The 14,792-nt window shown below is 46.7% G+C and overlaps 2 protein-coding genes across 3 annotated transcripts; one reads left to right on the forward strand and one right to left on the reverse strand.

Annotated features, from left to right (window-relative positions):
- Window positions 1-2,481: 2,481 nt before the first annotated feature.
- Window positions 2,482-8,446, reverse strand: LOC120655546. Of its 2 annotated transcripts, none has more exons than XM_039933406.1 (2): window positions 8,240-8,446; window positions 2,482-6,165 (listed from the first exon to the last, which is right to left on the reverse strand). In XM_039933406.1, the coding sequence occupies exon 2, from the start codon at window positions 4,010-4,012 to the stop codon at window positions 2,903-2,905; it is 1,110 nt and encodes a 369-aa protein (XP_039789340.1). In that variant the 5' UTR covers window positions 4,013-6,165; window positions 8,240-8,446; the 3' UTR covers window positions 2,482-2,902. The 2 variants fall into 2 exon arrangements, with proteins under 2 accessions (XP_039789340.1, XP_039789341.1); XM_039933407.1 differs by having other exon boundaries at window positions 2,482-5,213; window positions 5,960-8,446.
- Window positions 8,447-9,224: 778 nt separating this feature from the next.
- LOC120653433 (SH3 domain-binding protein 1-like) lies at window positions 9,225-13,787 on the forward strand. Its single transcript, XM_039931183.1, has 4 exons — window positions 9,225-9,893; window positions 10,052-10,128; window positions 10,215-10,349; window positions 12,876-13,787. The coding sequence occupies exons 1-3, from the start codon at window positions 9,225-9,227 to the stop codon at window positions 10,252-10,254; spliced, it is 786 nt and encodes a 261-aa protein (XP_039787117.1). The 3' UTR covers window positions 10,255-10,349; window positions 12,876-13,787.
- Window positions 13,788-14,792: the final 1,005 nt, after the last annotated feature.

Below are 14,792 nucleotides of genomic sequence, written 5' to 3' on the forward strand. Positions count from 1 at the left end.
AACACCGACACTCCACCTGCGCCATCTCCTCAGCGGTTGGCGGCTCCTCCCAGCATGCCTTGTACTCCGGCGCGTGGCCAGAGCGCGCCGGGAGGCAGGGCGCTGGGTTCGACACTATGAACCATTCCCGCGCCCACCCCTTGTTTGTGTCGCGGAGCTCGAAGTCGGGGTAGACGCTCCCTTGGCGCAGTGAGAAGGCGGCCCCACCCATAACATTCCGGCGAATATTGGACGGGTGCCCCTTAAGACGGTACAGAGCCTGCCACAAGTTGAAGTGGGGGGCGAACCCCAAATACCCCTCGTAGTGGTGGATGGAGATGGCGATTTGTGCGATCGAATTGGGCTTGAGATGTGTTACCTCGAGCCCGTAGAAATGAAAAAGCCCGCGGAAGAAGGCCCCCACGGGCAGCGCGAAGCTCTTCTCGTAGAAGGACTTGAACAAGACCGACTAGTCCATGTCCTCTGATGGGAACTCCTCCCCGAAGCAGCACCGCCACCCGGAGATCTACTTCTCTGGGAGGATGTCACGCTCCACCATGTCCTGGATGTTGCTCTCTTGGAGCATGCACTTCTGCCACGACGATGAGGGCGACGGAGCATCTCTGGTGCACCCCGAGGTCGAAGACGAGGAAGCAGCAGGGGTGGCGGCAATGGCGATGGCGGCGAGGCTCGGGAAAGGGGTGGAAATCGCGAGAAGCAAGAAAGCCGAGAGCTCTGGAAGCTAGCCAAGTCGGCAAGGCGGCAGAAAACTCTGGAGCTCTCGGGAATAGGGTGGCTGCTCCGCGCAACCTCCCTTGTTTAAATATCGGAGGCTGCATAATGGCCGAATCTGATCAGGCCGGGTATCTTGCGGCGGACAGAGTAGGGAAAACGGAAACTTTCTTTTTACCATTGCCTCTGACACCCCTCTCCTCTGTCAGGCGCGCCAGATCCGCGTGAGGTGATAACGGTTTCATTTTTTACCGTAACGGGAATATGCTTTGAATATTCCTGATACGACCCGGTGTGTCTCCATGACCCAGCTAGGGCCTCAGGGCCCGGACGCCGCGACTACTCAGCACGTCTCCGTGACTCCGCCAGTGACCCTGCTCGGGGGCTAGGCGCCATCTACGACCCGGCGTGTCTCCGTGACCCAGCCAGGACCTCAGGGCCCAGACACTACGACTACTCGGCACGTCTCCGTGACTCCTCTAGTGACCCTGCTTGAGGGCTGGGCGCCATCTACGACCCGGCGTGTCTCCGTGACCCAGCCAGGGTCTCAGGGCCCGGATGCCGCGACTACTCGGCGCGTCTTCGTGACTCCGCCAGGGACCCTGCTCGGGGGCTGTGTGCCATCTACGACCCGGTGTGTCTCCATGACCCAGCCAGGGCCTTAGGGCCCAGACGCCGTGACTACTCGGCGCGTCTCCGAGACTCCGACGGCAACCCTGCACGGGGGCTGGGTGCCATCGATGACCCGATGTGTCTCTGTGACCCAGCCAGGGCCTCAGGGATCGGACACCGCGACTACTCAGCGCTTCTCCATGACTCCGCCAGCGACCCTGCTCGGGGGCTGGGCGCCATCTATGACCCGGTGTGTCCCAGTGACCCGGCCGAGGCCTTAGGGCCCGAAAGCTGCAATCGCTTGGTATGTCTCAGTGACTTGAACCCGGGCTTTAGGGTCAGGGAACCAAGTTGGATTCAAACGCAATAGCTGCCTCGAGGTAGCTAAGAGCCAATATCTTCAGGGAGTTGGCATAACGAAAACAATCATCAAGGGCTCAGGCTCTTGGATCATCAGGAGTCAGGGATCATTCCTTTGACCCTCGAAATGCTTCTCCGAAACCTTCCGAAGGTCGGGGGCTACACCCAACGGGTGTGCCTAGGGGCGCATCCTGTTCTGGATCTACAGCAAGTATGGATATTTGCAAAGAGCACCGCAAGACCTCGACAAGATTCAACTCGGCCCTCCAGCGCTCGGAGGCTTGACAGAGGTAGATCTATGTATGTCCCTGCCGAGTGGGATCCCCGAACCCGGGAGACTACCCTGCTTGGTGACTCGGCTACAACTACTCAGCGTGCATGGACTCGGCTGTGCGCAGAAAGGATCTTCAGTAGATCAGGATGAGAGGCTCCAGCTAGAAGCCCGAATATCTAGGGATCTTAACCAACCTCCTTCCTTGTAAAAAAACCCGAGCATACTTTCCTTGTACCCCTACGCCTCCTAGCTTATATAAAGGAGACGTAGGAAGACCCATAGAGAGACTTCTTCTTCGCAGCATTCCACTAACCCTAATGATGTAGACGCGGCCCGAACTTCCGAGAGGTAGAGGTAAATTCGATTGGTGGAGTGTGTGATGTTGGCGATTCGTCTTCTAATCAGCACGATTCGAAGTCAAGCAACCGTTACACCACTACTCCGTTGGTTATCAACTAAGCACAACTTGATTGACCTCGCCGAGAAGGCTTTTCCTGCAAGCGAATCGAAGAACACAAGCAAGAAGATGTAAACACGCAATCTGATATTGCAAATATGAATGAAGCGAATCAAAGAGTGGTTTGAGAACTCGATTCCAAAGGACTAATCGACACAGTGGAGGAGATCAAGAACGGGGGCCCTGGATCACTGTAAAAGGACTTGTCGCCACAGTTACAACGAATCAATCTCTGTTTCTCGAAGGAAAACACAAGAACTAAACAAAACCCAAGTCTAAATGGTGGTGGCTACTGAGTTTAAAGGATAAGGGGGTGTCCTAGGGTTGGGGGTGACTAGGGGGGCACCCACAACTTGGGCTTAAGGCCCGACACGATACAAAGCCTAAAAAAGGCCCAAAACAGGTGTCACAGCACCTTCCCGTGGTCACACAGAATGATCCTCGAGGCTTCTGGAGTTGGGACCAGAACCAAAAGAAGCATCTCGTCGTCACGATTTCAATGCATCCAAGATCACCTCATTCCAACTCTGTATGAGGGAGATATCGCCGAAACCGCGCAGGGGTGTTGGCTGAATCCGAGATGAACGTGAAAACCGAGTTGGAGTCGACTTGTAACTTGGAGATGAGGCCGGTTCGTGTATGTCCAGCGTGGCGATGTCCTCATCATCCTCCCCTTCTTGAATTGGAGTCATCCTCATCTCCATCCCAGCATCAAATTCCTGCAAAAGGTTAGTGACAACATGATACAAAATATGTGGCATAGGATCATTGTTAATAAAACACATATCCCGACAAAGCATTGTATAATAAGGTGCATCAGAGTTATCACATAACACAGCAGCAGAAGATGTAGTAGCAATATAAACACCATCCTTCAATTTAATTCTATTAGTTTGAGCATCACAAGAGTCATTACTAGGAGGTGTTTTCTTATCATTTGCAGCAAACTCATTAAAATGTTTCCTAATATCAGCTGGTGATAAAGGAAGCAAAGTAATCTTTTTGTTCTTATGCATGAAAGTGTATGTATTAGTTCTACCATGGTGTGCAACATCATTATTAAATTCCCATGGTCGTCCTAACAACAATGAAGATGATTGCATAGGTACAACATCAAAATCAGCATAGTCATGATAAAAACCAACCGAAAAGTGTATGCGTGCTGATTTAGTTAGCTTAGTCTTACCACTAGTGCTGAACCATTCAAGGTAGTAAGGCTGAGGAATAGAATGAGTGGGCAAACCAAACCTCTTGATCAAATCTAAACTCACCAAGTTGTTGCAACTCCCGCTATCAATTACGGTGAGAACACGGCAATCCTTAACTTGGAGAAACATGTGGAACAAATTCTTGCGTTGGATTTTCTCCTCGTCATCATGTTCCACTTTAGAAGTCAGCACACGCTGCACAAGAAGACTAGGAAGGTCCTTTATCGCAGCCGCAGAATCAATTGCCTCACACTCGTCCTCCGAATCTGCAACAAAGTTAGCTGCAAGAACCAATTCATCCTCAACATCACTAGCACTTACATATCCATTACCATCAGGTGCAGTGATGAAAGCTCGAGTACTTGGACAATACTTCATGACATGTCCCATTCCCTTGCAGCGGTGGCACACGATGTTTGTAGATGATCTACTCGAAGACCCCCTTTCAAGCGTAGCATGCTTCTTGTGTTGTTGGGCCTGCACAGTAGACACATTACTTACCTCAGAAGCTGGCGCAGGAGCTGGTGGTGTTGCTGGTGGTGTTGCTGGTGGCTTAGCAACAGGCGCCTTAGGCTTCTCCACGTCGGAACGCTGCTGAAACGATCTCCCAGTGTTGGACCTGAAAGAATGTTGGACAATGCGGCGTCCCGTACTTCCCGTTCTACCTTAAGAGCAAGATGGTACGATTGGGAAAACAAGTCCATTCTTTGTAATCAAGAATATACTGTATATCAAGATTTAAACCACCAAAGAACCTAGCACTAGTATCATCATCATCCTCATGAATACCACAACATGCTAGACCAATAAGCAATTCCTGATAATATTCCTCTACTCCTTTATCACCTTGTTTTAAATTTTGCAATTTTAAACGTAGATCGCACTGGTAATAAGGAGGAACAAAATGAGACTTCATGCGTTGTTTCAAAATAGGCCAAGTTTGAGGCACAGCAGCAGCATTACCAGCATTGCAAAGATCATTCCACCAAAACAAAGCAAAACTAGTAAATTCACTAGTAGCAAGTCTGACTCTATGCTCAGCAGGAACCAAATGAGAATTAAACTTTTGTTCAACAATGAGTTCCCAATCTAAATAAGCCTCAGGATCAGCAGTACCAGCAAAAGGAATCATGGTAAATTTAGTTTTAGCAAAAGAATCATTGTTACCATGATTATGATTACCACCAATACCTTGATGATTGCGCCGAAGACGGTACGCATCACGATCCTCATCATCATCAAGGACGGCATCCTCATCCTCGTCCTCATCACCATCAGGAGGGTGGCGTCGGTGTCGCTGTCGAGGGGGATGTTGTTCAATATGCTCAAGGCGTGTGACAACTCCATTGATACTGCGCATCATCTCATTGAACTTCCCGTCGATGTAGGTGCGATGGTCATCAACAAGTTTCTTAAGTTCATCCTTGGAGACGCACTTGTTTTTAATTTTTTCCGCGAAAAACCTCCAGGACTAGTAGGAATCAGGATTTCTTTTTTTTTTCAACTATCTTTTTATATATTTTTCTCCGAACAGATGTAACACAAGCTCCAACCACAAAAATTTGCACCTTAAACAGAGGTGGGATGTGACCTACAGAAAATCAGGAGCGTTTCTAAAAAACTGGAAAATCACTTGGTAGCCTCAAAACTCTTTCTTCCCGATTTTTTTTGAATTTTTTGAGATCAGCTCCAAATGGAAAAGTAGTTTTATCGTATGTATAGAATTTTGTCTTCTCTCTGCTGTAAAAAATTGAGCCAAAATGGAGCACCGAGCGAAAAGTTATGCCTGTTTTACCGAAGGTAACTCAAGTTACGTGTTTCCAATGGCACAACTCGGTAGATTGGCCGGCGGCGGTTAGGGCAAAGCTTCCCTATCCCCGGCACACAAAGCGACTGAGCAAAGCGTCTCAGCTAGTGCAAAGTATCCCTGGTATATGCAGCAATAGATATCGCCAGATGAAATCAAGAAAGGCTGCGATGCAAGGCGAAAAAAACAAGGCGGTTTGCAACCTATCTAGGGCTGGTGCGGCGAGAGTTCACGCAAGGCGGCTAGTGAGGGCAAGTCGAGTAATGGGGTGGATCGACTTGTTGTTTGGGTAAAAGTGGATGGGATAGCAGCGGAAACAAACAAACTACAACGGGCGATTGAACTACGACTACGAACACACTAAACCAGCAACAAGACTCGACCACGGACACAAACTCAACAAAGCGAATCTAAAACAAAATTGCAAAGGCTAAAATAGTTCTAGGACAATGATATTTTTTTGTAGGGTTTTTGTGGACTCTAGGACAGTGACACGAAACAAATCTAAAGGGAAAAACGAAGGGTAATACCTCACGGGAAACCTGAAATCTGATACCACTTGATGTAGACGCGGCCCGAACTTCCGAGAGGTAGAGGTAAATTCGATTGGTGGAGTGTGTGACGTTAGCGATCCGGCTTCTAATCAGCACGATTCGAAGTCAAGCAACCGTTATACCACTGCTCTGTTGGTTATCAACCAAGCACAACTTGATTGACCTCGCCGAGAAGGCTTTTCCTGCAAGCGAATCGAAGAACACAAGCAAGAAGATGTAAACACGCAATCTGATATTGCAAATATGAATGAAGCGAATCAAAGAGTGGTTTGAGAACTCGATTCCAAAGGACTAATCGACACAGTGGAGGAGATCAAGAACGGGGGCCCTGGATCACTGTAAAAGGACTTGTCGCCACAGTTACAACGAATCAATCTCTGTTTCTCGAAGGAAAACACAAGAACTAAACAAAACCCAAGTCTAAATGGCGACGGCTACTGAGTTTAAAGGAGAAGGGGGCGTCCTATGGTTGGGGGCGACCAGGGGGGCACCCACAACTTGGGCTTAAGGCCCGACGCGATACAAAGCCTGAAAAAGGCCCAAAATGGGTGTCGCAGCACATTCCCATGGTCACACAGAATGATCTACGAGGCTTCTGGAGCTGGGACCAGAACCAAAAGAAGCGTCTCATCGTCACGATTCCAACGCATTCAAGATCACCTCATTCCGACTCCGTATGAGGGAGATATCGTCGAAACCGTGCAAGGGTGTTGGCTGAATCCGAGATGAACGTGAAAACCGAGTTGGAGTCGACTTATAACTTGGAGATGAGGCCGGTTCGTGCATGTCCAGCATGGCGATGTCCTCATCACCTAATACAACCCCAAACACAGGACGTAGGCTATTAAGCACATCGCGGCCTGAACCTGTCTAAGTCTCTGCGTCTTCGTGTTACCATCGAGCTCTTGGTCCTAAGATCCCCGTCCTGAAACTCTACCGCCGGGTACACCCCTGGTGGACTGGCTGGAATAACAATCCAACAGATACCCTTAGCAGTAGGATTGTAGGTAGGGATCGACTAGCTCTGAAACTCGATGGTGCAAAGAATACAAGGATTTAGACAGGTTCGAGCCACAAGATGCTTAATATCCTACGTCTTGTGTGGTTGCTTGTATTACCTTGGGTGTTGATTTGTTTTGAGGGTGTCCCTGCAAGTCCTTATATATCCGAAGGGACAGGGTTACATGGAAAATCCTAACCGATTACAGTTGGAGTCCTACTACAACATAGTCGGGTAGTTTCCTTGTATAACAGCTAGTTCTACGCCTATTTGGGTAGTTACAAGAGAGGTATGGTACATCCGTGCGTTATCCCTTACTCTAGAACATTCTATGCCTATGAGCAGTCCCGCTGCTCCGGGTCTGACAGTGAGGAACATTTCCCCTAAGTTTTCCAACCTAAAAAGGGTGGATTTATGGGATTGAGGGGCGGAGGCCACCGGCGGCTGAGTAGCAAGGGTTCTCCTAGAGCAGGTGAGGGATAAGAATGGGAAGGGAAGAAGATAATCAGAGCGGTCTCGATTTATAATTCTTATCACGTTAGTGGCGTGACAGATCTAGCCCCGTAGGCACTATATTGGAGCCGCACCACGGTTTTCCGATGGAGACCGGCTATCGCGCCGGTCAGGACAGCGCGGCCAAATGGACTATGCCACGTGAATAAATTTTCACTAGTGATTAGCGCGTGCCCATGCGCGTGAGTAGACAGTATGTAAAAAAATATTCTAATAAAAATATTTTGGAACTGCTAGCAATATATATAGCAAATGCGAGTTTCTTTAGAATAATTGCAACTGCAGAAAAATATCCCAGTGCAATATATATAGCAAATTTCGATCTAGAAAATAAAAAGAGTGGGGAAAACTGTAGGCCAAATAAAAATCATAGTAAAGGAAGCCACCGTCCCAAGGCAAGGCAGATTTCGTAGCCAAGGAAAATAAAGAAGCCAAATCAAGGGCTAACAATTCCAAAATGCCAAGTTAGAGAATCAAAGCTGCGGAAAGACGAGAAACGAGGTTGAGCAGGAGAAGGGCAAACACTAGCGGCACGAAAGAAGTAGCAAACGATTGATGGAGCTCAGCAGCAGAATGCATAAAACAAGGTTTTGAAATACATGGCCCTTAGCACGGAAGCTAGCAACGGGAGGAACAAAAACAAAAAGTGATGGCAGCTTGTTAAAAAAAGGGAAGGAGAGACAGATTGAGAGTAGCAGCGAAGGGTAGACAGTATCCTAAGCAAACGAAGTACCAGAACTAACCACACAAAAGTTAGTAGCGAGAACCGAAGGAGCAAAAACAGCAAAGCTCGAAGCCAGCAGCGAAAGCAACGGTGAAGAAAGGAACCACAACCAGCGGAGTTAACAAACCCAGAAAGCAAGACAGAGGAAGAGTAGGAGGAAAAGAAGAGCAGGAACATGCAGCGGCAGGATTTATCCAAACGCGAGCACGTCCACGAAACAAATCGGGACACGTAGGCAGCTCAAGTAGGGCATGTGGCAATTGAAGGCGCCGTATGGTGGTCAACCGACTGACACGGCGAAGCTGCGAAAAATTTAACTGGCTGCCGTGAGCCACCGCATCCCAGCCAACCTCTCGGCATCGCAGGGCCAGGGATTTTTCCGGTGACGTGGCCGGGCTGGATGGCCGCCTCCTCTGCCCCGAATGTAATCGGAGATCAGGTCAATCTATTAAAAGAATTGAGAACAATTGTTATCCATTCTAATCCATTTATTCCTCTCACAAAGTATTTTTTAGATCCACATAAAAAATCTTAGTGTTTGACCAAACCCCAAAATATCATTAAAAAAATATTTCTGTCACAAATACCTATTTTTTCTCACCAAATCGTCGCGCTTAGGCTTGCTCCAACCGAGCCCTCTATCCCTCCCCCCACCCCATATCGGGGGAGCTATAGGGGAACCGTTGGAAACTTCCCCCTATAGCTCACTCTATATATGGGGGGAGTTCCAATTTCCCCCATATATAAAGTGAGTTCTAATTTCCTCTATATTCTAATCACACCATTTCGTCGTGATATTAATCTCGTTTGAGCCCCGTAACATGATAATAATACGTATTATGACAATACAAATATTATATGATTTTTTAAATTCAAAAATGATAAAAAATATTTAGTTAATGAGTGATAGTATATAGGGGGAATAGACATGGGGAATGGTTGGAGAGAAGGAATTATAGGGAGAGGAATTTTTTGGAGAGTTGTAGTAAAATATAATAAATAGTATGTTTGGAGGAGTTGGACGAAGAAATGGTCGGAAATACCCTTACCCGCTTCTGTACCCGCCCGGCCCCGCCTCCTATCTCTCCGCAAAATCAGCCAATCAAACCAATCAAGCTATTCAATCCCTGCGCGCGCCTCCCAATCTCCCCCTCCCTGCGCGCACGCCTCCTCCCAATCTCCTCCCCCTCCGCAGAGCCCATCCCTCCCGCCGCCACCTCTCAGCAGCCTCCCCTCCTCTTGCTCCTTGCTCGGGAGGCCGGGTCCCGCTGCCGCTCGCTCGGGGACGCCTCGCCGCCGCTCGTCGTCGCAGATCCGCCGCCCGCGCCCCGCGCGGGCCTTCGCCGCCTGTCCTCGAGAGCAGGGGAGGCCGGAGCTCGCCCGCGCCGGCCGCGGCGCGGTCTCCAGTCGCCGCGCCGTCCACGTGCCGCCGGCCCCCATCCCCGGCCGCCGTCCGCGACGCCGCGACGTCCGCTCACCGCCACTGCGCCGTCCTCGGCATCACTGTTCCGCGCCGTCCGCGCCGCCGCTTCGTCCGCGGCGTCGGCGTCGTCGCTTCCTCCTCCGCGCCATCCTCAAGGCACCAGCGGCGCCGCAACTTCGCAAAGGAGGAAAGCCTGTGCCCCAGCCCCGATTTGATGGCCAACAGCAACCTCCCGCGCCTGATCATCAAGGTGGGTGTACGTTCTGATCTCCCCGCCGCAGATCTCTCGCCGCCTCCAATCCGATTCGTTGCGCTCTCGCTTGTTCTGGATGACCACTTTTTGCCTGCTGTGCGGTTGGATTTGTGCAAAAGCTTAACAGATTGTGGCTCTCAAATCGTTGCTGATAGGACACAGGAAGTTCACTCAATTCTTTGCTTGCGTGGGATGCACAGATCAGGGAGGTGCTTCTCCAGCAGCTTAGCATGTATGTGGCTGGCGGCCGACCCGTACTCTACATATCGATTGTAATTACATACTGACTCAAGTTTCTGAATTTTTGTGTTTCTTCAGTTCGATCTTTTGGCATTTGTTTCAGTCTTTCAGTCTGTGAGTATAGATCATGAGTATAACATGGCATTCGTTACCCAATCATCCTACAAGTCTACACCAGTCCGCCCCTTCTGTTTTTTATCTCCAACCCGTCAGGTAATTATTTCATAATTCACAGCTATACTCACTCTTTTAATCTTGAAAATATATCACTCAAATTGTGAATTGTAAAAGTTCAATTCTCTTATGATTGAATATCAATGCTGACATGGATGATTTTACAGATGATTAGATAATATCAATTGTACTAATTTGTACCATCATAAAACCTGCAAGGACCTGCACCGTCAGATACTACACCTATTTGATGCTTTTTTTCTTTCTCAATTATTTTGCGCTGCCTAATTTATCCCTTTGTGTGACACTTCCATGGTGCATGTGTTCAGGAGTGGACTTTTTATTTGGCTTGATTATTTCTGATATCAAACTTTCGGATGGTTGGTAGATATCATTAACATCCTTGCTAGATTTATGACTACTCGAGTAGTCAGATAATAATTGGGCACATCTCTAGGCGACCATACTAACCTCTTACGCTGGGATGAGATATTGGCGAGTGAGATGGTTGCTCTATGCCGCTGTACTCCAAGGAAGAAGCAGGTGGTACTCCATATTTCTCCAATTTTTTTTCCTTTTCAATTTCACTTCATCCCCGAACAGCAATGGCTTTTTCTCCTGTCTGTGCATGGCTTTTAATACTTTTTTCTGCTTTGGATGAGCACTCTAGATATGACAAGGTCCCTAACTATGAAATGGTTTAGTGAGTAAAAAGGAATGTGCAAATTCTTTTACATATTAGTTTACGATAGGTATCTACAGGAGAAAATAAATATATTCAGGGGATGACAGTGCGATGGATAAATGCCTTGTTTCTCGATGTGGCCCCTACTTGCTCAGGTGAAGTGATCCATGGTCATCTTGCTGTCTTCTATTGAATTGATTTCCCGTGTTCTTGTAAGGATCACCGGGGTGTCCGACCCTAGAGGGGGAGGGGGTGAATAGGGTCGCTAATCGCTTTCTATTCTAGGGCTCAATCTATTTGCATAAGATAAACCTAACACGTCCTACATATGCTAGTTATGACTAAGATTTATCTATGCTGCTCTCTACTTACCCCTAAAAGACTTGCAATCTATAGTCAATCCTAATCAAACTAACTAGGAAAGTAAAGTCACGTAAGATAGAGTAAATGCGGAAACGTAATACAATAAGTAAAGAGGTAAGAGAGAGAATATGCAAACTTCCGTGAAGACACCAAGACACACGATTTAACGTGGTTCGGTTAGGACACCAAGTCCCTCCTTACATCCACGGCTACTTGTCCAACATGAACAAGTGTGATACCGAGTCCCTTTGCTTGATCACCGTCTTGCGTTCGTCACCAAGGCTACCGGCAAGCAAAGGCTAAGTGACCCCAAGTCACCAAGACAAGGCCACTGCCACCGTCTCTCTCGAAGCGTCACCAACGGCACCGTCTTCACTATTGGAGTTTCTCACCAAGAGGGGTCTCCTTCCCCGCACAAAGTGTCGTTGCCGCTCCACACCAAGTCGGAGGGTCACACGACGAATACACAAGATGCTTGCCGCAGCAAGACTTTCTCTCAAGCTAGTTCTCTCAAGAACTAAGGCTAATCAAGCACTAAGCACTCTCACATGTGTGCTTAAGCCTATATGATGTACAATGAAGCTCTATGGTGGTTGGAGATGTTCTTCAAGTGTAGTAAGCTTTAAGCAACTCCAGCACACTCAAATGACCCGGCCTTGGGGGTATATATAGCCCACACACCCCAAAAGAGCCGTTGGGAAAGGCTGACAAAATTCCTTAACGCTGGTTAAACCGACGCTCCAGTTTTGTCAACACCGGTTCAACCGGTGAATGATATTTCCCAGCAACTAGTTGTTACTGCTCCAACGGCTACTTGATCAATTGCACCGACGTTCTTGAATTCTTCGTCGGTTTAACCGGTGAATGCAAGTTCAGAAACCCCCCGAAAAATGGAGTCTCTGGACAACTGCACCGACGCTCACTTTTTCTTCATCGTCGGTTCAACCGGTGTTTCTGAGTCTGTCTTCACTTCAAGTCATTGCACCGACGCGTAGTCTTCAGGCATCGTCGGTTCATCCGACGCAAAACTCTAGCCTCAGCTTCTGGGTTTATTGCACCGACGCCTTCACTCTGCTCCTCGTCGCTTCATCCGGTGTACTCTCCTGATTTGGCCTTTTCTTTGTCCATTGCACCGGTGAGTACAATTTCCCTATCGTCGGTTCAACCGGTGATAGTAAATTGTCTCTGTTCTGATCTTTTCGACTTGGTTTCTTCAGGGTCTTTGATCTTTTCATCCCTTGGACCTATAAACCTGATAATGATCATCTTAACACATATATTAGTCCAAGTTTGTGTCATCAATCGCCAAAACATTATATTGAAATATGGCATGTGAGACCATTTTCGCTACAGTTCTCAACAATGAAAAATTGCCCATTCTGTTTAAGTTTGTCTGATCTGTTGCTTGGTAGTCAAGATGATTCCACCATTGATTGTTTTCTAACTAGCCAATTATTATTTCACTTCTACCAGATTCACTCTCTATTTATAATGGGCTTTTTTATTTGTTATTGTAGCAGCAAGGGGATCAATGGAGTGGCACAATCCTGGGCATGGTCTACACCAGGATATAGTGTGTAAGTCTACACCAGGAATCTGGCATGGTCATGATAACCTTTTAGAGTTATTCATGATATCTGAACTGCCGCATGTTGCAACATAATGTTCTATATTGATGTCAGCCTAATGTCACAAGATGATGATAACATGTAAGCATGTTTGTAGTGGTTATACCTTCTAATAATTTAATTATCTCATATAGTGGTTTATAGTTCCTAATAACTTAATTACCTCACGTGTAAAGCTCTGAAATTTCTAATCTCTGAACCTAGAAGAGAACAAGATCAGATTTTGCAGTAAATGTGAATCCCTGAACCTAGCAGAACACTAGATGTCTTATGGAGTGATCAATTTTTCTGGCTTTTGCTTCCAGCTTTAGTGATCATATTAGAGCCTGTTACCTTTGCATTTTCCTCATTGATTCAACCTTCCAGGTTCCAGCATAGTAAGTATCAGATATCCCCTTCCTATGACTATGGATAAAAGTTTCAACTAGCTGTGCAAATTTTCATGAAAACAAACTTATGTAATTTATGATTTTTGTTGCCCATAGCAAACTTTTCTGCGTTGAAGGATTTCTGGTCTCATATCTGTCTATACTATATTTCCAAGACCACCTTCAAAAATTTTGCATGTACAAGTATAATACTTTTAACATTAAAACTTTTAGCACTATCATGACATCTTGCCATTCAAAGCTAAAAAAGGCATATTTAAGGTATGTTGCATAGCTAAGCGTATATAGTTCACATCTTTCTTGTGCCACGTATTGTTGCAACTATTCGCCATATTTTCAGAATCTACACGGTACATTGTTGTCCTAGCTTTACCACTTTCTGTAGATTGCATAGCTAACTTGGCCATATTCTTTGTAGGCAGATATATCTGCATTCACCACCACCATTGCCTAGATTGGCAGGAGGATGCTGAAACCACGTGACCAGCAATCAAGTTGAATGCGGCGACCACCATGGTGTTGCGCACCCTAAGTCAGCTGTTCTTTCTATGTTTCCACATTAGAAGTAGGTGCATGAAAATGGTTTCAGTTTTTGTAACTTAATCGAATAATCTATCATTTTTAATATCTCATGATCAATATCTATTGCATATATGCCTAATTGGCTTATTCGTATCCGCTTCACATCTCCTTTAGTAGTGGCTGTAATTGACCGTGGTGCTTAATTTATTTGCAATCATTTTCGGTGTTTATTATATATATGCTATACTTTGTTGTATTGGCAGTATCCGCCTGTATGCATGGCCCCAATGCTTAGTGCTACAAGTCTTAAGACCTTATATTTTTATTAAACTTTTGCAGATAGCAACAGTGGCTGTATTTTTAGAGGGAGGCTGAGTTGGAGACGACCGTTGCCCAAGACTTGTCTCAATTATATCGAGAAGATGGCAGTTACTTTCAAATGCCTAACTGCTAGACCATGCTGAGAAGAATCCTATTAATGTGGTGCCTTCAACACCTAGAGTTTGGATATCGCCAAGGTAAGTAACTTGTGCGACCTAGATTGCACTGCAAGGGTTCTTAGCTTTAGCAGCTCATGGCGCACAATGCGTCAAATATTTGTTGGCCCCTTTAGAAATATTTGTTTTGAAGAAATTCTTATGTGTGACGAATTGCAGTTTTTCTTGGATAATGCTATGGTAAGTAATTTAATAATTAGAGAATTGGTTCCATGGTACTAACTACTGTGGGATTAAGCTGATGAGCCATACGATGAAACTTTGGGAGAGGATTATCGAGCATCGCCTAAGAAGAGTGACAAGTGTGACCCAAAACCAATTTGGGTTCATGCCTGGAAGGTCAACCATGAAGCCGATTTTCTTAATATGACAATTGATGGAGAGATATAGGGAGCAGA

The sequence above is a fragment of the Panicum virgatum genome, chromosome 1N (genome assembly GCF_016808335.1).
Source record: "Panicum virgatum strain AP13 chromosome 1N, P.virgatum_v5, whole genome shotgun sequence".
Classification (NCBI taxonomy): domain Eukaryota; kingdom Viridiplantae; phylum Streptophyta; class Magnoliopsida; order Poales; family Poaceae; genus Panicum; species Panicum virgatum.

Excerpts from the sequence above, each read along its gene's own strand:
- LOC120655546 (XM_039933406.1), bottom strand. The coding sequence starts at position 4,012 with ATGGGACATGTCATGAAGTATTGTCCAAGTACTCGAGCTTTCATCACT.
- LOC120653433 (XM_039931183.1), top strand. The coding sequence starts at position 9,225 with ATGTTTGGAGGAGTTGGACGAAGAAATGGTCGGAAATACCCTTACCCG. Across the intron at positions 9,894-10,051 it reads TCCCGCGCCTGATCATCAAG|GACACAGGAAGTTCACTCAA; the intron begins GTGGGTGTACGT and ends CGTTGCTGATAG. Across the intron at positions 10,129-10,214 it reads CTTCTCCAGCAGCTTAGCAT|TTCGATCTTTTGGCATTTGT; the intron begins GTATGTGGCTGG and ends GTGTTTCTTCAG.